This window comes from Xenopus laevis, chromosome 1L, assembly GCF_017654675.1.
Source record: "Xenopus laevis strain J_2021 chromosome 1L, Xenopus_laevis_v10.1, whole genome shotgun sequence".
Taxonomy (NCBI): domain Eukaryota; kingdom Metazoa; phylum Chordata; class Amphibia; order Anura; family Pipidae; genus Xenopus; species Xenopus laevis.
Genome location: NC_054371.1, coordinates 98,932,063 through 98,958,979, shown reverse-complemented (window position 1 = coordinate 98,958,979; position 26,917 = coordinate 98,932,063). Strand labels below are relative to the sequence as shown.

The following is a 26,917-nucleotide window of genomic DNA, read 5'->3' as shown; positions in this document are numbered from 1 at the left end:
TGTAGGTTGTTTTAAAGTGATTTGTAACCATAATATTAGAAATATTTGTCATTTACACTCACTTTAGGACTCCTTAAACAAAGCATCAGAAGTTGTTTCTCCTCCGGGTCTGTTAATCAGCTGCTTTTGTTTCAGAAGTTAGAGCCAGAAGTGCAGAAAATAACCATTACATCTTTAATAAAGTATATTTCAGAGTTGTTACTAACTCTTATTTCTTTGCATAATGCAAAACAAGGTTATAGGTAGAGAACCCTTTTAATGCGTCAATCAAAAATTCTGTTTAGATAAAGATGAAAGAGCAACGCTAGCAAAGCCAACACACACTTTTTTTCCTTACAGGGACTGCCAGCTAACCAAATCCTACTCATCTCAGGGACGGTTGTAAAAGTGCAAAGGTTAAACATAGAAACAAGATGGTTTCATCACCCACTTCACATTTTCACAAGTCCTTTAATATACAGGTATTGTGTAAGCATCCAAAGTAAATTACAGGTACTGTGAAATAGCATCCTGCTCTAGCCAAAGTTGTTCCAGACACACAAGACTGATTAGTTCAATGCACTTTTCCAGGCCTTACCAGTATTTCTCCATTAATACTTACATTTTGTGGTTAACCTATTTTTGACAAATGTATGATAAAAAAAATGCTTAGCCGCCATACCAACGACAAGGTTGGCCCTCCCTAGCTTATTTGTGTTTCTAGCATTACTTTCAGCACGAGTAATCTTTAAGATAACCCTACATAGAGTTTAGCCATTTTACCTGAACAGGCTTTTGAAACAAAGAAACTTCTGTAACTTTTAGGTACTGAAGTTCTTTTGTTCCAAAAACCAGAAGGAAGATGGCAGAGCAAATGTCCTAAGCAAATACATTTAATTCACCCTTTGTAAAAGTATTTCAAAAGCATTCTTCAATCAAACTACAAGGATTTGTGTACAAAATTAATTTTTATATTCTACAGTAAAAGACAACTTCAAATCACATTTTTGATGCAATAAACATAAAAAAACAAATGTATTATGAGGTCATCATGCGTGGAGCAATACTCATTGACATTAATTCTTGAAACAGAAGCTTGCAGGCATAGGGCATTCGCACCAAAGATATCTAAAATAGAAACAATATGTTATTAGATACGTAAGCCATTTGAGATGAAAGACAGAAGTTAAGAGTCACTTGCACTATGATCTTAGTAATATTTTCTAATGTACTGTATCATTGTTTTTGCTCAGCCCTAATATATAGTTTATCAAAAAAGAGGAATAGTTGAGCTTAATTCAGTACATGTGTTCCACTACACTGCAAGCTTGTAACACAACTGTGAATTCAACACCAAAAAATCGTGGCGAACAACTGGACACCAATAGTAATAAGTGACCGTTCATTCGCCACAAAGCAAGCCAGTTCAGGAAGTGGTAACACTAGAAAAGTAGCAACATATAAATTAAAACGTAACTTTTACGTTTTGCTGTTAAAAAACACGCTCTCTTAAGTACACACCCACTGGCCAACCAATCCGTCGGCAGTGCTGGACAATGTGCTTAAAATTGACATACTGTATAATTAAAAATATATTAAGCGCAAGGTGGATCGGTGGGGTCTCTAAGAGACATCACTGGTTGTTATAAGAATATATTCTAACCCTCCCAGATACAGGGAGACCACAACCGCCCGCTCCCTCCCTTCCAAGCAGACTTCCCCGTGCAAAACCTGCCTATCTACGTCGGGACTGCATGGGAGCTAAGCACTCCACCATCCACCTATGCCCACCCTACGCGTTTCGCCGATGCACTCGGCTTCGTCAGGGGCATAAGTGATGAACGCGTTTCTCTGCCAAGTTTAAATAGCCAGTTTGAAAAGTCCGGGTACTCGAAGTCTCGCGATGATTCGGCCGTGACTTCCGGATTGGTCATGTGACATCGCGGTTGTCACAGCAACGATACACACGATCATCTCGCGTCTCATATTTTGTTCGCTGAAAGTTCTGATCATCCACAGTTGGGAGCCATCATTTTATGCTGATATAAGTTTAATGCTGATATATATTGTTAATTTAAATAAACCTTTGCTGCTTTTCAAGCCGTTTTTTTGTTTGTAGTAGGTTTCTTTGTCATGTGTTATCCAGTATTGCAGCTACTCTTTAAAGAGATTCAACGCAGCAAAGAAATGATTTTTGGGGAAAATTTGACAAGATTAATCACGAATCCAAAGAGCAAATTTTTGTTTAATGTATGAGTGTTTAAACCTATTGATGAACAGTGCGGTACTCTTTACTGTTCAGTGGCGGACCTCATTAGTATAGATAATTAGATGTATTATTACTCAGGGGCATCCGCGGTAGTGCGATGAAAGTACTGAAGGTAAAGCCTTCGTTTAGACCATTCGGAGCCTTGCTATTTAGCCAATAGATCCATTTGGCTTCACACTCCAATAGTTTCCTATCTGCATCGCCCACTCGGGAAGTAGATTTAAAATGTTCCACACCAAAGAATTTCATGACACCTGTGTCACCATTATGGATTTCATTGATGTGGGTGGCAACAGTTGTGTTGCGATTATTTTTAACATCTCCCACATGTTCGAGAATCCGTCTTCTCAATTCCCTCCTGGTTTTCCCCACATATGTTTTCCGCAAGCACACTTCATGATGTACACAACACCCACTGTTTTACAGTTAATGAACTGTGATATTTTGAAATTGGCAATGTCCAGCCTCCCTGTGACGCAGGTAGTCTTTTGTATAAATGGGCATGCCATGCAGGTACCACATTTATAACAACCCTTCGTTTTGTTTGTTAACCATGTGGTGTTCATGGGGGTTTGGTAATGGCTATGTGTCAATTGATCTCCAATATTCCTGCTTCTCCTGAAAGTTATCAAGGGTCTGTCCCCTATTATTTGTTTTAGATCCCTGTCTTGTTCTAAGATATGCCAATGTTTGGACAATATTAGGGTGATATCTTTGTGTTCTCTGCTGAAATCCCCTAGGAGTCTGATTTGTTTATTATCCTTTTGTTTATTAGAAGAAATTTGTTTTTGGGGCACCAGGAGTGAATTCCTATCCTTGGCCAGTGCTATTTTATATGCTTTTTTCAGAGAATTGTGGCTGTAGCCTCTTTCCCTGAATCTTTCATACAATTTTTTAGATTCCAATTTGAAATCTTCTAAGGTGTTACACAGCCTTCTTATTCGTAAGTATTGACCAGTAGGGATTCCTTTGATGGTGCTTCGGGGATGTTGACTGTTGGCATATAATAGGCTATTAGTGGCGGTCTGTTTTCTGTAAACCGTTGTTTTGAGTTCATTATCAGGACCCCGATAAATCCTTATATCTAGGAAGTTGATAGTATTTTTGTTTATCTCAGAGGTTACTCTCAAATTGTGTTAGTATTGAGTTTGTCAACAAATTCATTAAAGCTTTTTTGAGTGCCTGACCAGATTACCACTACATCGTCAATGTAGCGCAACCATAGGGAAATGTTTTGTGTGTTTTCTATCAACTCCTCACTGAATACAAAATTTCGCTCCCACCATCCCAAATATAAGTTGGCATATGTGGGGGCACAGCTACTGCCCATCGCTGTGCCCCTCTGTTGGTGGTAATATTTATTATTGAAGGTGAAATAGTTATGCTTTAATATGTAGTCTAATAGTTCCACCACAAAAATATTGTGGTCGTTGTATTGTCGACCCCTCTGCTTCAGGGTTTCCTCAACTGCTTTAATGCCAACCCTTATGTAAAATGCTTGTATACAGTGATTCTATGTCCAAACATGCAAGCCATTGATTGTCCCCTAAATTGACACCATCTAAATAACGCAATGCGTCCATTGTATCCTGGATGAAGGAGGGGAGGCTGACAACAAAGGGTTTTAGTACAGTATCAATGTACATGCTTGATGGTTCAGTGAGACTGCCTATTCCCGAAACTATAGGGCGTCCTGGTGGTGACTGGGCATTTTTATGAATTTTCGGAATCGTGTAAAAGGTGGGAATAATCGGAGATTTCTCTCTCGGCCAGATTTTAGAATCAAAGTTAATTTAAACTGAAAAGTTTTGGTTGGATCACTACTGAGTTGAATGTAACAGCTAGTGTCATTTACGTAGTAGGCGTTTACACTCCTTAACATAGGAAGTGCTGTCATTGATGACAATATTGCCCCCTTTATCACTTGATTTGATCGTTATGTCAGAGTTATTGGCTAAATCCTTTAGGCCCTGTCGTTCTTTGAATGATAGATTGCTTTGATAATGTCCTATTGAGCTCCTAGATAACTGCAGTGCCCTCAAGTCTTTGACACAGCTTTCAATGAAGATTTCTACCTTGGGACACAAAGCATTAGGGGGGGTAAAGGTGCTTTTTGGTCTTAAATTAGTAAATGGACCCTCTATATTATTTCTATAATGCTCATTGTCAGCTAGGAGATAGCACAAGTCCTGTAACGCTTTTTATTCCTCAACTGACCAGCTTTCCTGTTTTTTCTCCTTTAAAAAAAGTGTTTGTGTAGCAGTAATTTTCTCCCAAAAAGATGCAAATCCTTTATCCAGTTAAAGGTATTGAAAGAACTGGTTGGGGAGAATGACAGACCCTTTTGTAGTGCTGTCAATTGGTGTTTGGTCAGGTTGCACTTGGATAAATTAAAAATTTGCAGTGTGTCAGTGCCGGTTACTTGTTGAATCGATAACCCCAACTTTTTCTGTCTCTCAATCTCCCCCTCCCTTTTTCCCCCCAATTGCCGTTGTTCTAAAAAAGTCATCGGAGTTGAGGAACTACCTGATGAGGAAAACAATGGCGGGCTTGCTGTCTTGCTCCGCTCATGGGTGGACTTTTTTCTGTGGTTAATTGGTCTTGTGAGGGCAGCTGCTCCTTCACTGACATCGCTTTCTGATGTGTAATCAGAGAAAGATGGGAGACTTTTAGAATTAACTAAACTGGACTGCGAGCCAAAGTCAGTGCTGTATATTTTGCCTGTTGCAAAATCAGTTTTGTCACGATTAAATTTCTTCCATTTACGTGACTTTAGTTAGTTAGAATTATTTAAATTAACAATATATATCAGCATTAAACTTATATCAGCATAAAATGATGGCTCCCAACTGTGGATGATCAGAACTTTCAGCGTACAAAATATGAGAGACGCGAGATGATCGTGTGTATCGTTGCTGTGACAACCGCAATGTCACGTGACCAATCCGGAAGTCACGGCCGAATCATCGCGAGACTTCGAGTACCCGGACTTTTCAAACTGGCTATTTAAACTTGGCAGAGAAACGCACTCATCACTTATGCCCCTGACGAAGCCGAGTGCATCGGCGAAACGCATAGGGCGGGCATAGGTGGACGGTGGAGTGCTTAGCTCCCACGCAGTCCCGACGTAGATAGGCAGGTTTTGCACGGGGGAGTCTGCTTGGAAGGGAGGGAGCGGGCGGTTGTGGTCTCCCTGTATCTGGGAGGGTTAGAATATATATTTATAACAACCAGTGATGTCTCTTAGAGACCCCACCGATACACCTTGCGCTTAATATATTTTTAATTATATGTCAATTTTAAGGACATTGTCCAGCACTGCCGACGGATTGGTTGGCCAGTGGGTGTGTACTTCAGAGAGCGTGTTTTTTAACAGCAAAACAGTAAAAGTTACGTTTTAATTTATATGTTGCTACTTTTCTAGTGTTACCACTTCCTGAATTGGCTTGCTTTGTGGCGAATGAACGGTCACTTATTACTATTGGTGTCCAGTTGTTCGCCACGATTTTTTGGTGCTAATATATAGTTTGTAACATTTGTATAGTTTGCCCCAGCTCAGCATCCTGTTTGCCCAAGAAATGGCAAAGTAGAGTCTTGCAGCGCAGTACCAGTAACAATCCAGCACTGCTTCCATTTCTCCCCTAACAGAGATTTCCCGGGACAAAGGCATACGCCTTGCACAGCAGAGCTCTTCCTGACTTTACTTTTCTGCATTTGCGTATTTAGCCAAATTCTTGACTCCGTTGGCACCGCCCACTTGATCATATTGTCCGATCGGATCGCTCCACTATTGTTTCTAGGACAACACTGTGCATCTGAAGGAGCAAAGCTATCCAGGAAGAGAGTTTTAGCAACTGCAAACAGCATTACAGTTTAAGTATTGGGCAACTTAGGAAATTATGACGCAACGGGGTCAAAGGGACGTAACCGGTTTGAATATGGCGACGGCGTTCTGAAGAATACAGTGCTTATTTTCAAGAACTGTAGCAGGATAAAGAATGCCATATGGATTAACTGCTATATTATAGCGGTTCAGGAGGCACAAGTGGCCATACTATTGAAGGTATTATCTTTCAACACCTTTCCTTCTCCTTTAACTACTGTATATCTTTTTTCTGCTCTAGCTTGTTGGGCTGTCCTGTTTTTTTATTGTATGATGTTTTATCGTGGTGCCTGGTTTGTTTACATTGGTTAATTGGGTTATTTCTTGGCTCCATTTTTTTTAATTGAGAGGGTATTTAATTAGAGAGGTTTGTGAAGTATGCCCAAGTTACTTTGTTCCCTGGACTACAGGTGGAACACACTGGCACAGAATGTGGGCTTACTTAGTTGATGTTTGTTTAATGGAACTGGCTCAAACCAACCCTACCTCATTGTGTGTGAATATATTTTAATATTCTGTTGCACATCATAACTTTTCAACAAAAAATTATTTAGACGTGTTTATTGTACTTAAATGTGTTTTTATATGGACTTAGGAGTGCACCCACAACCCCCCTTTTTTGTACTTGCACATCTTTTAACCTCAAAACATCCAGGAGAGCCACAGGGATGCTGTCCCTTGCTGACTCAAATGCTTCCCACAGTTGCATATTCAAACCTTATATAAAAAAAATACAGTAGGCAAATACATTACCCTGAAATATGCAGCTATGCAAATTTTTAAGTGATTCTACACAATTACCTGCGTTTTGTTCCGACATCCCCTACATTCATATGTATGGGTTCTGGTATTGGCAATTGCCATCAAACCACAGAGATTGCAGACATGAACTTGATAAGGATCAGAAGCTTCAAACAACCTTTCTCTTAGGAACTGTGCTGCTCCGTGGGCTATTTGACAATCACGTTCCATTTCTCCAAAACGTAGACCTCCATCACTGCAGGGATAACGTTTTGAACAGATCAAGCAAATGGACAGTGATTTGTAAATGTACTGCAAGTGTATTAAAACATTTCAGAGAAAAGAGTAGCACATACCGGGATCTACCTTCCATGGGTTGTCTATTCAAAATCTGAATAGGACCTCTTGCACGGGAATGAATTTTATCATCCACCATGTGCTTTAATCTCTGGTAATAGGTTGGCCCAATGAAGATCTGCGATGTGATCTTTCGTCCAGTGAATCCATTGTACAGAACCTAAATTTGACCGCAAAAATAAAATAAAAGAGGTGATCCAATTATTTTTTAAGAATAACATTTTGAAAAACATTTAATGATTTATACTAAATCAAGATAATGTAAGCAATAGAGTAAAAAAACTAACATTTTTCATGAAATATTGGGGAGGTTATGCTATGTACAATATCAATTTCATGGTATTTTTGTTGAAATCTAGGTTAGTTGTTGAGTTAAAAAGGCTTCCTCTCTTATAGATGCTGTTAGGAGCTATAAAATATTTAGGTTAAAAAATATATTTTAGAGCAACATGCTCTCATCTTTTTATGGGGAAAAACATCCTCCTTTAATGCAAAAAACTACATTTTAATTGTGCAGTCTCACAGCAAGATAAAACCTGTGATTGATTATAAGATTGAGTTATAATCCATAACTGTCTTACCTCATTTCCTCTAAGATGATATCCATAATCAGATAACAGATTCGAAATTTTTTGAACATTTACAGCATCATTGAAGGGTGTTGCATCACCTATTTCTCCTTTGTTTGCAGATACCTAAAAAGTATAAAAAAACAAAACCATATTCTCCTTCTAAGCTTATAAATTGTAACTTCAAGTTAAAAATAGACAAGATTTCAACATTACCTAGGACACAAAATGCAACAACTTCAAAATTACCTTCCCTTGCAGACATTCAATCAAGTGTCCAACTGTCATACGAGAAGGAATTGCATGAGGATTGATGATAATATCAGGTGTAATGCCTTCACAAGTAAAAGGCATGTCCTAAAATAAAAATGATAAAGCCTTCAGTAGATAACTCACTTGTTCTTTACTGTATTTGAGTGACAAATAAAATAAAAATACTTTAATGCAGATTTTAATAAAGACTGCTGGGACCTTGGGACCTGGTATACAGAATGCTTAGGACCTGGGGGGGGGGGGTATTTCCGTAATTTGGATCTTTAGGTTTTAAGTCCACTAAAAAAAACATTAAAATGTTAAATAAGCCCAGCAACATCGTTATTACTCCAATAATGATGAATTATATCTTAGTTGGAATCAGGCACAATGTACGGTTTTATTTTACAGAAAAGGGATATAATAAAAAAAAACAAAAAAAAAAAAAAACACAGGATTATAGGATTATTTCATTAAAATGGAGTCATGGGAGATGGCCTTCCTGTAATGAAGCTTTTTGGAGATAGCAGGTACTATTGCAAGAAAAACCCCAAGCTGAACTACATATTTTAATATCAGTGGTCGGTCAGATATGCGTAGCTGAGCACTTTTGTTATTGAGGTTCATTAACAGCAATGTTTCTTTTGTAGTCCCTGCATACATAAGAAAAATAAAAATTACCTCTTGCCTGTACTGAATACCACAGGTACCTTTCTGTCCATGTCGGCTGGCAAATTTATCTCCAATCTGAGGAATTCTAACTGAACGTACCTGAAATTGAGCAGAAAAAAAGTTATTCATTAGTTAATACAATCAGACTTTTTCTTACGTTAAAATCTTCTTCTAGTAGGGCTATACTGTCAGTGCAGCACAACTGGGGTTAAGGTTGTTCCTCTTTGAAGGCAGGACAAAGACTGAAAGAACTTTTTCAATCTTCCTTCGAGTCTCTACATCATCCTCCACTTTTGGAATAAGCCTAAGTAAGTTATGAGAAGCAAAAAACAAAACAAAAAAAAAACCTCTAAAATGGATGGTATGCTGCACTGACAAAGGCCTAACAAGAAAGATTTTTCAAATAAGAAAATCTAATTTTCTAAGTAAGGCCTCAACTGCAGGATGGCTGGGGATGTCCCAAAGGCTCCTGAAAAGGTGTGGACTGGTAGAATTAGTATTCTCCCACGCCCAAAACAATGGATTATGCAGGGCTATTTATGTCCTACTGCTGCCTGCAACACTTTTTTGCCAAAAGCAGTTCCTGAAAAGGCAAAAACATCATAACTTTATGCTACCTGGACTTCTTTAGAAACATTTTCCAAGATCTAGAATTATATGATCTTGCCTTTTCAGAAATAGCTTTGCAAAGTTATGAAGTACCCTGGTCTTGGGTAGAGCCCCTAGCTGATCTGTCAATAAATGAACCAGATCCGCTAAGCAGGCTTGTCTCGGGCACCAAGGAGAAATTAGGATTGTGGGTATTCCTACCATTTTGAACTCCATAAATAAATAAATATGGCCATGTTTTGTGTCTGTCAAATGCATGATGTGGTTGACTGCCACCAATGGTGCTTCACTTTGGGTACCATGTCAATCCAGGTATGCCATGACAGCGCCATATGATTTCATGTCAATAACCCCATTAGAAATATATTTACTGTTAATTTATGTATATTGGAAAGTTGCTATGAATTGTATTTTCATTCATTATGCAAAAACTGGGTTTGGTTTAAGGACCACTTTAAAGATGCCTCTGGATCATGCTGAGACTGCAATCATTAAGATGTTCCAAAATATACATTTCGTGTGAAGCTTACCCTTATTTTACAGAACTTGTATCCATCTTGATTAAGGGTCACCATGACCTGATCAACAATTCCAGTTTCGCTAGTACGTAGGAAAGTGCTACAGTCTCTCTTGGTGTAACGGCGATTAGTACTTTCTAATTCATCTTCATTTTCAGGCAGAGTTACGGTCTTGCCAATGATTACATCATCCCCTGACACACGTACACCGGGTGCTATCAAGCCATCATCATCTAGTTTATCATAGATAGCATGCCTCATTCCTGTTGGGGCAAGAATTCACCAAAATTGTGAAATAAACATCTTGAGAATTTTAGGTGAAATTCTGATATGAAATTAATTTAGGATCAATTTCAATGATCCAATTTTGTATTTCATAACTAAAGATAGTGAAATCATTATTGTATTAGTTATGTTAGCAGTACAGATTTAAAATCACAAGATAAAGTGCAAGCATAATGCACATTCAGTTAAAGGGAAATTTTGTACCTGCTTTGAGGTACATGCAATAATTTCTGCCTCTTTCTCTTCTCTGTCTTGATCGCAAACCCCCTCGAAGTTCAGCAGCTACTGGCTGTCCTACTCCCTAGTGCCAGGGGGCAGCATTTTCTTAACGTATTTATATATGTGAGAGTTGGACAAACCTTGAGTCTTGTTCAACAGTTGAGCATCTGAGTGGCAGCTCAACAGTTACCTACAAGCAGGACAACCAGCAGCTGCTGAATTTCAAAGGGTGACGGCAAACAATATAGAAGAAACCTGCAGACATACATTTCAAAAGGTAGTTAATTTAGTGCTAGCAATTAATGCATCTTTAATAAAGGACTTTAGAACTCTTTAATCCCTTGGGGGTACGACAGGTGATGAACAATGTCCCATATACTCTTTAACGGCTTATCTGAAGGCACTCAAAAGAAACACTAAAAGCAACACTAAAAGAAAGCACTGTTTGGCAACACAACCAACATAGAGAAGTAGAGTGAACAATGCATTCTATTCAATAAACGTGTTCTTTTCTGGTAACTCTGTGATTGTATTTAGAGCATGGAATAATTTTTTTTTTATTATTGGCGGCATGAATGTGTGTAGGCAGGGGTTGCGAGTCCCCAGTTTATGAGATCACAGGGATGAGCGAGATGAGTTGTGGTGCTACTCTTAAGACTACATGCACACCTGAAACATTGTTTTAAGTAATGAGGATACGAGTATCTGCAAAAGTGTCGCAGATTTTGCAATGGGGTTCAGTTATTTGGATTTTTCAAAAAGCTATAATACTTTATGAAATGTCTAACAAACGATAAAAAATATTCAAATGCAGATTTCTTACCTTGGCACGTTTCACGAGTTGGTTTCTCAAAAACTTCTTCCTGGTCAAATCCCTTTTTGGACTCTTGCTCTTTGTATGACCGGTAGAACACAGATCTGTTTAGAGTAAGGGATTAATCTTTGCACTTTTTTCAATAGAGGAATGCAAACCACATTAAACCAAAATGTATGCCGTCTTTTCACGAAAGAGAACACCTTCCACAGTTACCTTATTTTAAGAAAACATCTAGGCGAGGAGTGCAACCTTGGACAGTGAGAGCATGTCAAGTTCTAATATAGAGCAGCCACTGAGCAGTTATTCCAAGAGGACCCAAGGCTGTTAACCCCAATCCTGTCTAATTAAACGGTCAACTTTTTCAAAAGCTGCAGAAAGATCTATAAGAAGGAGTATGAACTAGACCTTTAGATTGTGCCAGGAGAAGATCATTGGTTACTTTGTTCAGTGCAGTTCCTGTTGAGTGTGGTGGGCGGAAATCAGATTGCAGTGGATTGAAAAGGGAGCTATAAATGAGACGCTGGAGCAAGAAGTTGTAAACACGTCTTTCCAGCATTTCTATGTAAACAGAAGAAAGTAAACTGGAAAAAAGTTGGTGTGAGAGCTGGGATCATGGGAAGGCTTTTTGAGGATGGAAGTGATTAGTGCTTGTTTGTATGGAAAAGTACCAGTAGGCAGTGAAAGGTTAAATATGTGGGTAAGTGCAGGGATGAGTATCAGAAATTGGGTAAAAGAGGTGAGAAGTTATGGGGTCAAGAGCAGGTTATGGGGGTTGAGCAGACTAGAAATTTGCCAACTCCATCTATCACTGCAGGGGTAAAAGAGTGTAAAGTGGATGTGACTGTACTGCAATTTAATTTGAGATCATCAAGTGGTATGCTCAGTATAATGAGATTAATGTGGTCCTTAATGAAATGAGCACTGTCTTCAGCAGTTACAGTAATGGGTGGAGGGCTGGTGACACAGCAGGGAGATATGTGGCAAAGAGTTTAGAGGATAGAGAAGAGAAGTATACAGTAGCTGTTTAGCTATTGAGAGAGCTTGATTGTAGCAGGAGAGTGTAAACTTGAAAAGGATGAAGGCAGGGTAAGCTTGTGACTTTGGAAACTGTGTCTCTACTGGCGTTCAGCTGATCTACTATAGCGTTAAGCTAGTGTGCCAGGGTTGGGGTTTAGCTGGTTGATTGTGATGGGTGGTGGAAGGAGCAAGGGTGTCAAGAGCTGATGAGAGTCATTGTAGTGAGAAGAAGATTTATGTCTCTCAGCTTTCCATACAATGTAGTAGCTGCTGCGACTTATTCATGCACCCGAGTTATACAACCACCTTTAAGGCAGAATTGTTGGGAGCATAAGATGTTTTTAACGATTAGCTACAAATCTAACCAACCTATTATAATATGGTGGTTGGGTGTATTTGGACTGATGATAGCCATCTTTATTTTACTCTGAAAGTTGGGTTATTTCAGTGAACAGGGCAATTTGTTCAGAGCTCCCCGTCTACCTGTGAACAAACAAACCCCTCTCTAAGCAGCAACACTTCATTCATTATTAGGGGTTGCTCAGTGGACAGGTAATCCGTTTTAGCAGCTCCTCTTGTGCTCTGTGGCATTGGTAAGTGCTAAAGTAAAATGAGGTTAATTTTCCACTATAGTGCCAGAAAAAAAAAAAAAGAAGATATTTCTTCATTAAAAGGGAACGGCAACCCAAAAAATAACTTTAAGCGTAATAAAAGAAACTAATTCTACGCAACTTGTCTATGTGTCTATGTTTTTTGAATTATTGTTATACATGCATGTATTGCTATTGAAAGCAGTGTTTCTCTGTCCACTTCTATTCTCTGCCCTGGTGGCTGAGACTGTTGATACAATGTAAGACAAGTCAGCTGGGAGCAAAGACTTTTGCAATATTGTTTTAGTAATAACCAGGAGCAAATGCTGCTTTAAATAGCAATTGGTTTTACTTTAAAAGCACTGACAATTTTTAATAAGTGTATATTGGAATGTTGCTTAGAATTATGTTTTTTATTCTGGGGGTTGACTTGCCTTTTAAAAGAAAAGATAAAAATTTGTTTTAGCAAAAGCCTTATTTAAAGAGTTCATTTTGAAGATGGGTGTGTGGTCTTCTAACTTCCAGTGCGTATTACCTACCTTACAAGACTGCTTCTGTGACCAAAAGATTTTTGGAGTGCAAAGAGCAGAGTAGAGTATAATAAAACATAAATTAAATCAAAATGCATACACTGGTTTAAAAAGTGGAGTGCTTGTGTTGAAAATAAAACACGCAAATGTTAAAATAAAGGAATAAATCTGTTAGGTTGTAACTCGAGTGATTCCAGATCAAAGCTTTTTCAAACAAGCAAATACCTGAAAAATCCTCTGTCAACAGCAGAACGATTCATAATAACAGAATCTTCTTGATTATATCCAGTATAAGAAGCAATAGCTACAATGGAGTTTATACCTAAAAAAAAGAAAAATTTAGAAATATAAAGCAGATTCCATATACTTCAGGATTTTCCCTCCCACAAACTACACATATATTCATAGCGGTAAAAGAGTTGTCTATTAACCTGCATACCTATATACTAAAACGCATAAAATATATGTTAAATTTCATATTTAAATTAAAATATGTTATAGTGGGATGCAAGCCCCTATACCTTGCTCCTATACCCTTTCAATTTCTTCCACTAAAGAGAAACTAAAGAGAAACTCTAATTAAGCTCATCTTAAAGATATTCAGGATTTTTCTTACTGGCCCAATCCGAGTCTCTAGCGCTTCGGGAATGTCCTCTAGGACTTGAAATTCCCATACTAAATAACTAAAGGTCAAACTAAGCAAGGCTGATTTGCAGTTTTTTAAGTAGCTACAGCTCCGCCATTCTTCAGTGCCCAGTTCTCCTCCCTGGCACCACACTATATCACCCCTTTAGTGAAGCTGATCCTTTGAGACTCAGAGCACAAAAAAATTACAATTACAATTAACCCTGGGTTCCCCACCATTTACCACAGCAGATGTCATCAGCAGCTTCCAAGTTTGGTCGATGACCAATGTGACGAATGCACAAATTTGCTATATGGGGGATCTCCTATCTGATTCATTCAGAATAAATCTATTTGATAAATCTAACAGATGTTTCCATCCTACATATAAGGTGGACCCGACTGTCCAGAAATCCTGGAGGGCAGTGGTTAGATACTTGGAACACATGGCTTTTCCTTATTTGTGCACACCTGAAATTAGCTTACTGGGCTTGGTGGACAACCTACTGCCCCAGATCAAAGCTAGGTCTCCCACCAGGGCAGCTTTTAAAAAAAAAAAAAAATAAATAAATACATTTAGGAGTCCCTTGCTTGACTCCTATACCACAGCCGATGTTCGACCCCTCGTTGCACATTGCATTATGAGCCACATGGTAATTTGTCTCATACCTGGAAATCTGTTAATACTGATGCCTGTGATTTAGAGTACAATAAGTCATTTGCTTGTTGTATTCATTGCCTGTGGAAGTACCGTATATACGCGAGTATAAGCAGAGTTTTTCAGCACCCAAAATGTGCTGAAAAACTCTCACTCGGCATATACGCGAGTCAATACCTGAAAGGCTGTGAAACCGAAAGGCTGCGCTTCAGGAGCTCCTGCTCTCTCACCCATATCCTGGCGGAAGTCCGCTTCTCTGACGGCTTCACTGCATCATCAGGTAGTGGGGATGTCTCCTGGCTTGTGCGTGTGACGCGGGAGGTGTCCGTGTTTATTGTGGCTGGTTATTGAGACTGAGCGGGGTGGGGGGAGACTGAGCAGGGAGAGGAGTCAGTTCCAGGGATGGATGGGACATGAGAAGTGACAAGGAATCCCTTAGCACTTCCCTGGGATCACTTCGCCGCCTGGCTGCACGCTGTGTGTGTGGGATTTGATCTGGAGCTGGGACAGACCGTGGAGGTGAGTGCGTGCGGAGTAGAACTTGCTGCAATTTTCCTGTCACATCTGTTCTGGCCACACAACTATGTTCAACCTCATTCTCTACAGTCCTCCTTCAGCTTCAGCCCCCACTGTGCGCAGTTCACTGGCACCTGCACACAGTCAGGATCAGGAGCGTGTGTTCTGCTGAAGATGTCCTAAAATGCATTTCTCACCCTCGGCTTATACTCGAGTCAATACGGTTTCCTAGATTTTGTAGGTAAAATTAGGTACCTCTGCTTATATACTCTAGTATATACGGTACATGGAGAGTTTTTTTTAGAATATGCACTGTACTGCTTAAAGCTGTGTCCTTAAAATTATTAAATAAACGTTTTTTTTATAATAATTGTGTGTATTTATTAGCTAACATGCTTTTCCATCCTGCCATGGCGAGGGGGCATATTTTTTTGAATTCTTGAGGGCAAACTCTTTGCAGGTATCTTAACTTGTACATGGGGATATCAGAATTTACCATGTTTTTTCAATAAAATTTTAGGGGTAGGTCTGACTTCCAATATAAGATACTTGGCTAAAATAAAAAGGAATACCAGAAGAGCTTGTTCTACTTTTGTAGGAGCCTTTTCTGATACTTGATTAAGGAGAAAAAATAAGGGGATCCAACAGATAAAAAGGAGACAGGGTTTGACTGTTGACCTCTGCTACTTGTGCTCAGAACTGTTGTATGCAAGGGCAGTTCCACACTAAGGGGCATATTTATTGGAACATTGGAAATAAACATCACCGATGATGTTGCCCATAACAACCAATCAATCAGCACTTCGATTTTACAGTTAGAAAAATTAAGCAAATATCAGATTGGTTGCTATGGGCAACATACCAGGTGAGGTTTGTTGCAATGTTAATAAATACTCCCTTGGTATATATAATTTGCGGGGGAGTGTTTACATTTGGGGCATATGACGATCAGCACTGGGTTTATTAAGTACAATCTGGGTGTGGTCATATAGAACCTGTGGAAGTGCCAGAATTGAATCATTTTTATCCTTGACACTTCAAGCCAATTTGATATGAAATTGCATGCTAACTGCCAAGTGACCTTTTGACATTTGTAAAGTGTGGTTTTTGTAAAAGGTGACATAACACTACACAACACAATTAACTGGAAATTATACAGCAATTGTTTTTGCTTTAAACAAAAACCTACACAACACAAAAGTCGCAATTACAGGTATGGAACCTATTATGCAGGACCTGGGGTTTTCCATAATTCCGATCTACTAAAAACCACCATTAAATTAAGCTAATAGGACTGTTTTGACCCCAATAAGGATTCATTATATGTTAGTATCAAGTACAAGTTTCTGTTTTATATTGCAGAGAAAAAGGAAATACTTTTTAAAGTTTAGAATTATTTGCTTAAAGGGGAACTCCGGCTTCCAAACCAAAATTTGATAAAGAGGCCAACATAACACAGAAACACCTACTATACCCATCACATTTATCTATGTCTTCAAAAAGTATGAATAAATGCCATTTGCTATACTTAAATCCAGTTGTCTTCTCTTTCTGCATCATTTGAAATCCTGTCAGGAAAAGGAAGAACTAAAACACTGATGTTACAAATTGTAACAACTTTTCCACAGCTTACAGCAGCAAGTAGGAACTACAAAACCCACAATGCATCACACTGTGATGTTCCTTTCCTTATTGAAATCACGTGTGCAGGGAATTGTGGGGTTTGGAGGATGCAGGCTAAGGACAACTGGCTGTTGATACAAAGTAACAGTAGTCAGCCAGCTCAGCAATGTAGTCCGCCTGGGGGCTAGGCTTAGGGAACTGTCAGAAACCATTGAAAATCATGAAAAGTCTGCAAAGTTGCTTGAAGTTATGTTTACTTTTCAAAAACATTTGAGTTATGTTTTTGTGGCATTCCACTTTAAAATGGAGTCTATGGGAGATGACCACCCTGTAAACCAGAGTTTTCTGGATAACTGAACCATACCTGTACAGTAATGTAGGTCAAACATGCTCCTTAATAAAAAAACAAAACACAACATTTTGTATGCTCATATAACATTCACAGAATATCAAAAATATGGTGTATTCAGAAACCTCAAAATGAAGTTAATGGGAAATTCCATACTCTTATCAGTTTGCTGTTCTTTGGGGCATCGTGCAGCCACTGGTGGAGTACATTCCTGGACATGCCAGCAAACACAGCTCCCACACTACTTATTCTTCAAGCCTAAACAAGCATTGTTCAAATACAATATTTGGAAGAGCTTATAAAACTTACCTGCTGGAAGCTCTCTGAATCTCAGGTACTCCATTGACCTTGTAGTTACCAGAGGTTTTTGGGGGTAATACAAAACGTGTGCCAAGGTATCCATACGAACATGAAAATTTGTAATATAGACACCCATTGCCTGCTTGCCCATGGCAGATTGATATGTGTTTCTCGGAGACTGAAACAAAGAAAATTGCAATGGTCTATATTAAAAGCAAACTGATCCTTAGAAAGCAAGCTGGTAAACAAGTACAAGACAAGTTATGTTCAGGTTCAGTAACCCATAGCAACCAGACTTGAAAGCAAAATATTTTACTGCAAAACGTACTTCACATGGGGGCAAATGTATTTTATATTAGTTAATTTTATATTTACACTCACCCCACATTACTGCACTCTACAGGTCTGACAAATGAATAAGAAAGTTTATTTAATGACATGCAAAGCCCAATATTTTGGTCACTGCAGCACAACCAGTGTCAAGTACCAGAGTATCCACAAACAAAACTTGTGGATACAAATGTCCACGAGAAAGATCACGCTGCAAAACAAAATGTTGGATTTTGCATGTGATTGAATAAACTTTCTGATTCATTTGGCATATACCTGCAGAGTACAGAACTTTGCTGATATTTGTGGTTTTCCTTGGACATTTCTGCACTAGTCAGCTCTGGGCTGAACAGTTCCAGGTGAACCACCCCTTTAAATTCCTTAAGGCAACTCGCTACTAGTTACTGCATATCATGATCCAGATGAATGAACACCTTGACAGAAAGAAATGGAAAAGGATTAGTCATATGATGCACAAGAACAGGCACTCACCTGGTTATGATCAGGGAAGGGAATAATAGAAGCACAGACACCTAGGATCATTGAGGGATGAATTTCACAGTGTGTGTATGTTGAACAATAAGCCACTCCTTTTTCCTGCAAGTCATCTGGTGTCATAGCAAGCATAACAGTCTCTTCCTCTAGTGTATCAATATATTCCACAACACCACTAGCTACAAGATCCTGCCAACTGAATAAAAACAGTTATTTGCTAGAAATCTAAACAAGTTTATTTGCAAAACACAAGCCACACTAAAGCAGGTGCAGGAGACATGCCAAGGCTAACTTTTCTTTTATTTTCAATATATTTATATCCAGAAATATAAAATGTAACAGTCAATTCTGGGTTTTTGACATATAGCACTCTAATGCTCTCCTACGCAGAGGGGAGCGCTCAAGGTACAGTCATTGTAGACACATGTTAAATGATGTATTCGCAGTTAAGAAATAACGAAACTAAAAAATAGAATAAAACAATAAAAATACATAATAAAACCACATTTAGTCTTCTCCTCCATGACTTGACTTTGCTTGGTTTACTTACGAAACACAACTCGATAAAGCCTGGCACGGAGAAGCAAAAGTTCTGCCGCAAGTATATTGTGTTCTAAAAACTCTAATTACCTTCTGTCCCATACCTTGTACAAGGGACCATGGCTGACTCTTTCTAAGCAGAATGTTATAGGCAGCACAGTAGCAAAATGGAAATATTCATTTTGTATGCAAATTTCTGTATACTAGGGTCTACTGAGCATGACAAGTAGTTTTCCTTCTCAGCACACTCCACTATCTTAGGCCTGTAAAGTTGCAGCAGGGTGTTGCCAATTTTATCGCAGTGCTCAGGACACACAAGATAGGAACAAACGTTGGGACAGTAGAATGCACTTCCTCATGTGATAACCCACCATAGAGATCCCAAATACTTCATTACCATACAGTGTATAGAGACCTACTAAAGTACATGTATGGGAAATGTTATCCAGAATGCTCGGGACCTGGGGTTTAACAGATAATGGATCTTTCCGTAATTAGGAAGTTCATACCTTAAATCTACAACTAAATCATTTAAACATTAAATAAACCCAATAGGTTGGGTTTGCTTCCAATAAGGATTAATTTTATCTTACTTTGGAACAAGTACAAGGAACTGTTTTATTAATACAGAGAAAAAGGAAATCATTTTTAAAAATGTGGATTATTTGGATAAAATTTAGTCTATGGCAGACGACCTTTGCATAATTCAGAGCTTTCTGGATAATGGGTTTCCGGATAACTGATACTTCACCTGTATCTGCATGTGGCGAGGTACCTTTTAGACATCATCTAATTCATAAACAAACACAATCAGATGCACATAGTCCAAAGTGCAATCCATGTAATAGTCTAAATTAACAGATGTATATTCCCGTTTAGAATATCCAAGTTTATCCAGAACAAATATACAAAATCAAAACATCAGTTACAACAGGTCCTTGAAGTGTCAATAACAATTTTTTTTTACAAAAAGTATATTAGTGGAAGAGTTATTATGCTGAGGATTCCCACAGCAGTCAGTCGAACTGAAGAAGCTACTTGGATGAGTAGTGAAACTTTGATGATTACTCAGCAAGTCCAGTTGTTTTAGAATTACTTATAATAGATATACCATGACCTGGATGAAAAAAAAAAAAAATATAAAAATCTTCATGGACATATAGAAGGAAGATTTTCTATTCTTCATTCATCTATATTCTCCTTCATTGTAAAATGAAAAGACATGCGTTTGTTTACAGAAAACATAGTTAAAGAATAGTGTTGAGCCTCCATATCCAGAAGGTCTCTCTTTGTAGCAGCTTTTGTTCCAAATTACCTGGTTTAACAGAAACAAACAATTGTGTGATACAGTGATTACATTACACTCCTATGTTCATTAAGTCTCAGATTCAGTTAGCTTCTCAAACATAAGCAAGTCCATACGCACATTTCAATAAGTACATTACATTTGTGGACATTCATGTATAGTTAGTTATTAAAGGTGCCACTATTTCACATCCAACATTGGGCACACAGATCAAAGAGGGAAAGAAAACAATTACCGTATATACTAGAGTATAAACCGACCCGAGTATAAGCCGAGGTACCTAATTTTACCTACGAAAACTGGGAAAACTTATTGACTCTAGTATAAGCCTAGACACAACTACAGCCCTGTCTCCCAGCAGCGCACATTCTGCCAAAGCGACCCACCCAGCGATCAACCAGACTTCTTTGCAAAGTTGATGGTGACAGAGAATTGCCAAACGGATTACTGTGTGCATTGTCCCACTACCATGTGCAGAGGGTGCTGTGTGATATTGCCATCACTGTTAATCTTTGTATAACCAACAGAGGGTGCTGTGTGATATTGCCATCACTGTTAATCCTTCATATAACAGAGGGCGCTGTGTGATATTGCAGTTACTGTTATTCTTTCATATAACCAACAGAGGGTGCTGTGTGATATTGCAGTCACTGTTATTCTTTCATATAACCAACAGAGGGCCCACTGTTATTCTTTCATATAACCAACAGAGGGTGCTGTGTGATATTGCAGTCACTGTTATTCTTTCATATAACCAACAGAGGGCGCACTGTTATTCTTTCATATAACCAACAGAGGGCATTGTGGGATATTGCAGTCTCTCCCCAAGTGAACTGTTGGTATAGGAATGATTAAAAGTGCAATCTCAGCTACTGCCCGCTGACCCGAGTATAAGCGGAGGTAGACTTTTTCAGCACATTTTGGATGCTGAAAAACTCCACTTATACTCGAGTATATACGGTACTGGTTTACCAGGAAAACTATCTTTTTGGGAAAATAAATAATTGCCTAAGTTCATGCCTCGAAGATAAGCAAGCTATGGAAGTTCATTAAACACCTTAGAGGAGCATTTTAGTAATATAGCCTAATAGTTCCTGATCACTCTATGTACAGTATTTCTTTGCAATGCCACTGAAATCTAGTACCAATGGGATTTTGTTGCTGGAGGACTTTTTGTTTTTACTACCCCTTAACGTCTCATGAGAAATATGATCAACCTTATTTTTGTATTTAGGCATCAATATATGAGGGTATCCTCTGGCAATATATGTATCCATAACTGCAGCACTCATTTATGCATTGTATAAGGTAATAAAATATGCTAGAATTTTGGTGTAATTCCACTTCTGTTAAAAGCAATAGGCTTCTAAGTGTATTATGTGAAACATGTTTTATTTTCATTTTATTAGACAATCACATATCAAAAATATAATTTATTTTATGTGTGAGAACACAGCTGATTTGGAAAGTTTAACGACTCCTGAATGTGCCAATACCAAATACTTGTATAGATCAAAATCTCCAAGTAGTACACTACCAAATTTCCAAAGAACAACTCCACAAAACTGCACACTTCTGATTTCAAGGCCAAACATTCCACTAACAGTAGGTTTACCCTAGAAAACTATGCATTATTAGAAAGAACAGATTCTGGCAAATCAAAAATGGGTAACTAGATCTATGTACACCAAACTACCAAGTTGCAATTCCTTCCTAAAGTTATTTTTTTTTTTATATAATTTGGTGAATTTTTTGAAAAATGACTTCAAAGCTTCCAATCTACAGCACGATATCTCCCACACATCATTAGGTACCAATGTAAAACATCCTAAATATGATTGCCAGGCATCCACTGAACAGTTTGATTCCCAATATGTACAGGTTTACCTAAGCATGTGTCATATAGGGGGTTGAAAAATGTAGACACCCCATTTGAGCCATAAGTTGTGTAATTCCAGATACTACAAAATCAACACATTTACCTAGTTTGGGGGGGGGGGCAAAGGTACAAAAAAGTATTTTCGGAAAGTACACATTCGCCCGAATACAAATTGGGTATGCATGTCTTTCTACTCCAAAGCACCAATGTGCAAACCTTTCCTAAATCTGTTGATTTTGGTGACATTTACATAAAATCACCTAAAATTTCCACCTTCCGACATCTTACAGTATATCCCACATACTATTAGGTATTAAGATAAAACACCCTAAATATGAATGTCCGGGGTCCGCTGAACAGTTTGATGCCCAACGTACATAGGTTTATCGAAGTACATGGCATGTAAAGACCCCAAAATCTACCTTGTGCATACTTATTTGATGGTTTACATTTACACTAATTTATAACCATTGCCAGTTTTATGTGGAATGAAAGCTACAAAAAGTTATGGTGACCCCTAAAAACCACATTTTTGGAAAGTAAACATTCTGATGAATCCAAAATGGTTGCGTCTTTCTACTCCAAACTACCCAACTGCAAAGCTACGCTAAAGGCAGCGTTTATGACATTTCTGAAAAATCACCTAAAAATATTGCAATTGGCCACATCTCACCATATTTCTTACATACAATTGGAAAACACCATAAATATTGACGTCAAGGGTCTACGGAACAGTTAGATGCCGAATATGCATAGATTTACCAAAGTATGTGGTATGTACTTTGATGAAAATATTGCATATGAATTTTCTCTGCCATCTTTTAGCCTTCTGTGAACAAAGCCCTGTCTGCGTATTATGTGCCACAAGACCCACTAACAGTAAAAACAGCCCCACAAAACCATATACAACATCCTGACGAATCCAAAATAGGTAATTATGTCTTTCTACGCCAAACTACCATACTGCACAGGTAAGCTAAATACTGCGGTTTTTAGGACATTTCTGAAAATGGCCCAAAAAATATTGCAATATTAAATATATTGACTCCAATATTAAATATTGACACCAAGGGTCTACTGAACAGTTTGATGCCCTATATGCATAGTTTTACCAAAGTATGTGGTATGTACAGACCCAAAATGAAAAAAGTGCTTATGAATTTTCCCGCTGCCAATTCAGCTTTGGAATTGGAGACGTTTGTGTGCGTATTATGTAGCATAAGACCCCCCTCAACTTTACAAAGACCTCTAGAAAACCATATATTTTTGGAAAGTACACACTCTGACAAATTCAAGAAGCGAAAAGGCATCTGTGTATACCAAATGTATGTGAATAAGTCTGCAAAAGGGAGCAGAAGTGTAGAAAATAAAAAAAGGGCAATCTTTACTAAAATGTGTATTAAACGTATGCAAGTGTATAAGTGTGTAAAAAAAAAAAAAAAAAACGTGGACTTGCCGTTTGTTGCAGGAGGGCCTTTGGATGGGGTCCACGAGGTCCTGGGGGTCCAGTGTTCAGAGGATTGCGCAGCAGGAAGTGTGTGGGTGGTGCAGAAGAGGAGGAAGTCAAGTCATGCTGCCATGCACCTGCTGCTTGGGAGGTATGCCCTGCGACGATCGTGTCGCAGGACCGACAAGACAGACCCCCAGCCTCGTTGCCCAGGGGGCAGTCATACCTCCTGACTCTCTGCAGAGGCAGCAAAAGCCGCAGATGCAGAGAGAAGGGCTTTTCTAAGCCCTGAACCGCCAGCACGTACGCCGTATGTGCTTGGCGGTTAAAGGGTTAATAAACAAGTGTTACAGCTATGGATACAGAATGTTATCCATTTGTATATAATTTGGCTTTTTTGGGTAAACCAGCTGTGGTACCCGGTGGATGAAAGAAGTCAAATTGCAACATGCTATTTTCTGCATAACCTAGTCAATACAATTGTCGATTAGGTTATACAGAAAACCAGTCTGACTAATTGTTGCACAAAGCCAAAAAAGAAGTAGATCATATTTCACCTTAATAATTAGATCATCCTCCGCCAATAGAACGGTATAAAATAAATGGCGATTATTAAGCAGTGTTTTATTTTACGACATGCGAATGCCAGATTCGGCACCCTTATTTTATACTGCTTCAGACCTTTGTAAGCAAGTTCCAGTGGAAAAAAAAAATGCCTTTTTACACAGCGAAGCCTGGCGGTGTTTTGCATAAAGCCAAAAACGAGGTAGATCATATTTCTCATTATTCCGCTATTATTTACAACGCATAATAAATCTGCCCAATAATGAACATGAGTGCAATATGGCATGCTAAAACAAAATGAGCATCAATAAGAAAACATTAAGCAGAATGTAATCATTTTATCTCATAATTGCATTGGTTGGTGCTGGAGGAGGTCTCCATTGTTGGGTAATTTGGTACAAAAATTGCTACAAAGGGAAACCTTCTGAATATGGAAGTTCAACACTTTATCCCTTAAAGGTTTCAATGAAGCAATTAACTACACGTTTTCTGAAAAATATGTATTTTGCAGTAAAGACGACGATCAATAAAAGGTAAGACAGAAAAAATTACAGAAAGTATATACACTCCTATACAAACTTTGGTTATGGACACTTCAAGGATCGGATTTGATTTTATTTATGAATTACAGAATTTCTAAAAGGTAAAATTCAACATGTTCATACACCACTAGGTGCCACTACACGTTTGGTAGGTTGGGATCTCATAATTTAAAGGAACAGTTCCAAGTGAAAATAAAAACTGTGTAAATAGATAGGCTGTGCAAAATAAAAAATGTTTCTAATATAGTTAGTTAGCCAAAAATGTAATCTATAAAGACTGGAGTGAACAGATGTCTAATAAAACAGACATAATCCAACTTCCTGCTTTTCAACTCTATAACTCTGAGTTAGTCAGCGACTTGAACGGGGGCCACATGGTACATTTCTGTTCAGTGAGTTTGCAATTGATCCTCAGCATTCAGCTCAGATTCAAAAGCAACAGATATGACCCATGTGCCCCCCCCCCCTCAAGTCTCTGATTGGTTACTGCTTGGTAACCAGTCAATGTAAACCAAGAGAGCTGAAAAGCAGTAAGTAGTGTTCTAGTTATATTACACATCCAGTAACTCCAGCCTTTTATACATTACATTTTTGGCTAACTAACTATATTAGAAACATTTTTTTATTTTGCACAGCCTATCAATTTACCCAGTTTTTATTTTTACACTGAACAATCCCTTTAAAGGAGATGTAAACCTTGAAATAAATATATTCGCTCACCCACATTATTAAAGACCCCTATAGTACAACACAGAATGGGTTAAACTGTAATAATCCACAGCTTAATATGTTTATTTATAGTCTGCACTTAAAATCATTCCCCAGAGCAGCAGCCTGCCTCTATGTCATAGTCTAGTGGAGGAAGCAAGGCACTTGTCCCCATTCCCTTCCCGGGTGCATGCATATACTGTAATATGCGAGCACACTATGTAGGAGACTCGCATGCTGCTCTGTTATCACTTGTGCCTTTTTTGCCTGCACAGACTGAAGGAGACCGGTTGCAGTAGTTAGGAATGTGTCCATGGTTGTCCTGTAAGGAATTTTTAACTATCGCAGCTGTTTCATGTGCAGTTACATTTATAATCACAATCTGTGTCATGATGTGCACTAATAGATAGGCTCCTTTAAGTTCAAATCCAGGCACATTCCAAACTACTGGGAGCTGCCCGGAGAGCTTCTTGGCTAGATCAGTAACAGTGGAGGCAGAATGAAGTACACACAGCAGCTATTTTATGAGTGTAATATGATTAACAGATATCATGAACAGGAAAAAATAAATACATAAAAAAAAAAAAAAGTATTCTGTAAATCAAACTGTTTTAAGAATTCATTAAGGGGCCAATACATTACAGACCAATAACAGAGTGATCTCTTCCCGAGTGTCCTCCAAGTGTTTGCCGAGCATTAGCGAAACAGAAACCAGCAGGATAGGAACAGGCTTTGAAAAAAATTTGCTCATGCACACTGGCTGCTGCTTGTCTGATGTCATGTGCACTGCAGCAGGCTCCTCTCTGTCTACTCTAATAGTTGGAAAGAAAAGGGGGGGGGAGGCTACATGCTACAGCAGGAAGTAGCTGAAATGAGCTAGAGTTCAACTTGCTTTTCAGAAACCACATCAAACTGAATTCAGAAGATGGGGAGTAACTGGGGCATCTTTGGAGACACAGATATTTACTGCTAAAGGGCTGTGGTTGCCTTGGGCTGGTACAGAAACACAAAACATAATGAACATCTGTAGCCTGATTCTTTAGTTAAGCTTTAGTTCTCCTTTAACAATCAGGGTACTTAGAAGGGCCTTTTGATGTCATTTGCTGGTGAGCAATGGGCTATGCAGTGCATGAAGAAATCAACTGTCCACTTATTCGGGTAATTTATTGAGAGGCATGCATGGAGCTAAACAAATACTATGTATAAGTGTGTTAGATGACTGCCTGTGGTTTATATTGACATAACTGAGCAAACCTAATTAGTAAGCACCTGTACCTTACCTGTAATTATTGTATTCTCTCTCTTTGAGCTGATCAATATGTCTCCGTTTTAGAAGCAGCTTTTGCTTTTCCACAATTAACAGTGGCCTGCAGATTCGGCCAGCATCAGTATAAATACGAATTTCTCTTTCTCGGATGTCTCGAATCATTGACACCTTTAATAAACAAATATATGCAAAACATGGTCAAAAATTGTAACATAAAACTTAGAACCCTGAAATATTTTTGTTCATTTCAAGAAACATTTTAAATAATAATTTAAAAAATATTACAGGTATACTATTATTCAGAAAAAAACTTTTTCTTTCAAGGGGAATTCACAAAAGTGGTGCTATGAATCCAAAATGAAACTAGAGACACATGTGTTGGACATCCTGCCATTTATTAAATGCTATGACCAAATTTTGTAAACATGCCTATTAAACAGCATTCAGATTTTGTCTTTTATA

General features: G+C 38.4%; 1 protein-coding gene across 1 annotated transcript in view; it reads right to left on the bottom strand.

The window, feature by feature from the left end:
* Positions 1-430: 430 nt before the first annotated feature.
* Positions 431-26,917, bottom strand: part of LOC108712074 (DNA-directed RNA polymerase II subunit RPB2) — a 67,114-nt gene continuing 40,627 nt past the window's right edge. The window contains exons 14-25 of the mRNA XM_018253944.2: positions 26,469-26,623; positions 18,200-18,398; positions 17,387-17,555; positions 13,533-13,629; positions 11,177-11,271; positions 9,862-10,112; positions 8,732-8,821; positions 8,048-8,155; positions 7,811-7,924; positions 7,229-7,389; positions 6,933-7,128; positions 431-1,107 (exon numbers count right to left, since the gene is read on the bottom strand). Coding sequence (XP_018109433.1) covers positions 1,018-1,107; positions 6,933-7,128; positions 7,229-7,389; positions 7,811-7,924; positions 8,048-8,155; positions 8,732-8,821; positions 9,862-10,112; positions 11,177-11,271; positions 13,533-13,629; positions 17,387-17,555; positions 18,200-18,398; positions 26,469-26,623 — 1,725 coding nt within the window. The 3' untranslated portion in view covers positions 431-1,017. The remainder of the gene's footprint in view (positions 1,108-6,932; positions 7,129-7,228; positions 7,390-7,810; positions 7,925-8,047; positions 8,156-8,731; positions 8,822-9,861; positions 10,113-11,176; positions 11,272-13,532; positions 13,630-17,386; positions 17,556-18,199; positions 18,399-26,468; positions 26,624-26,917) is intronic.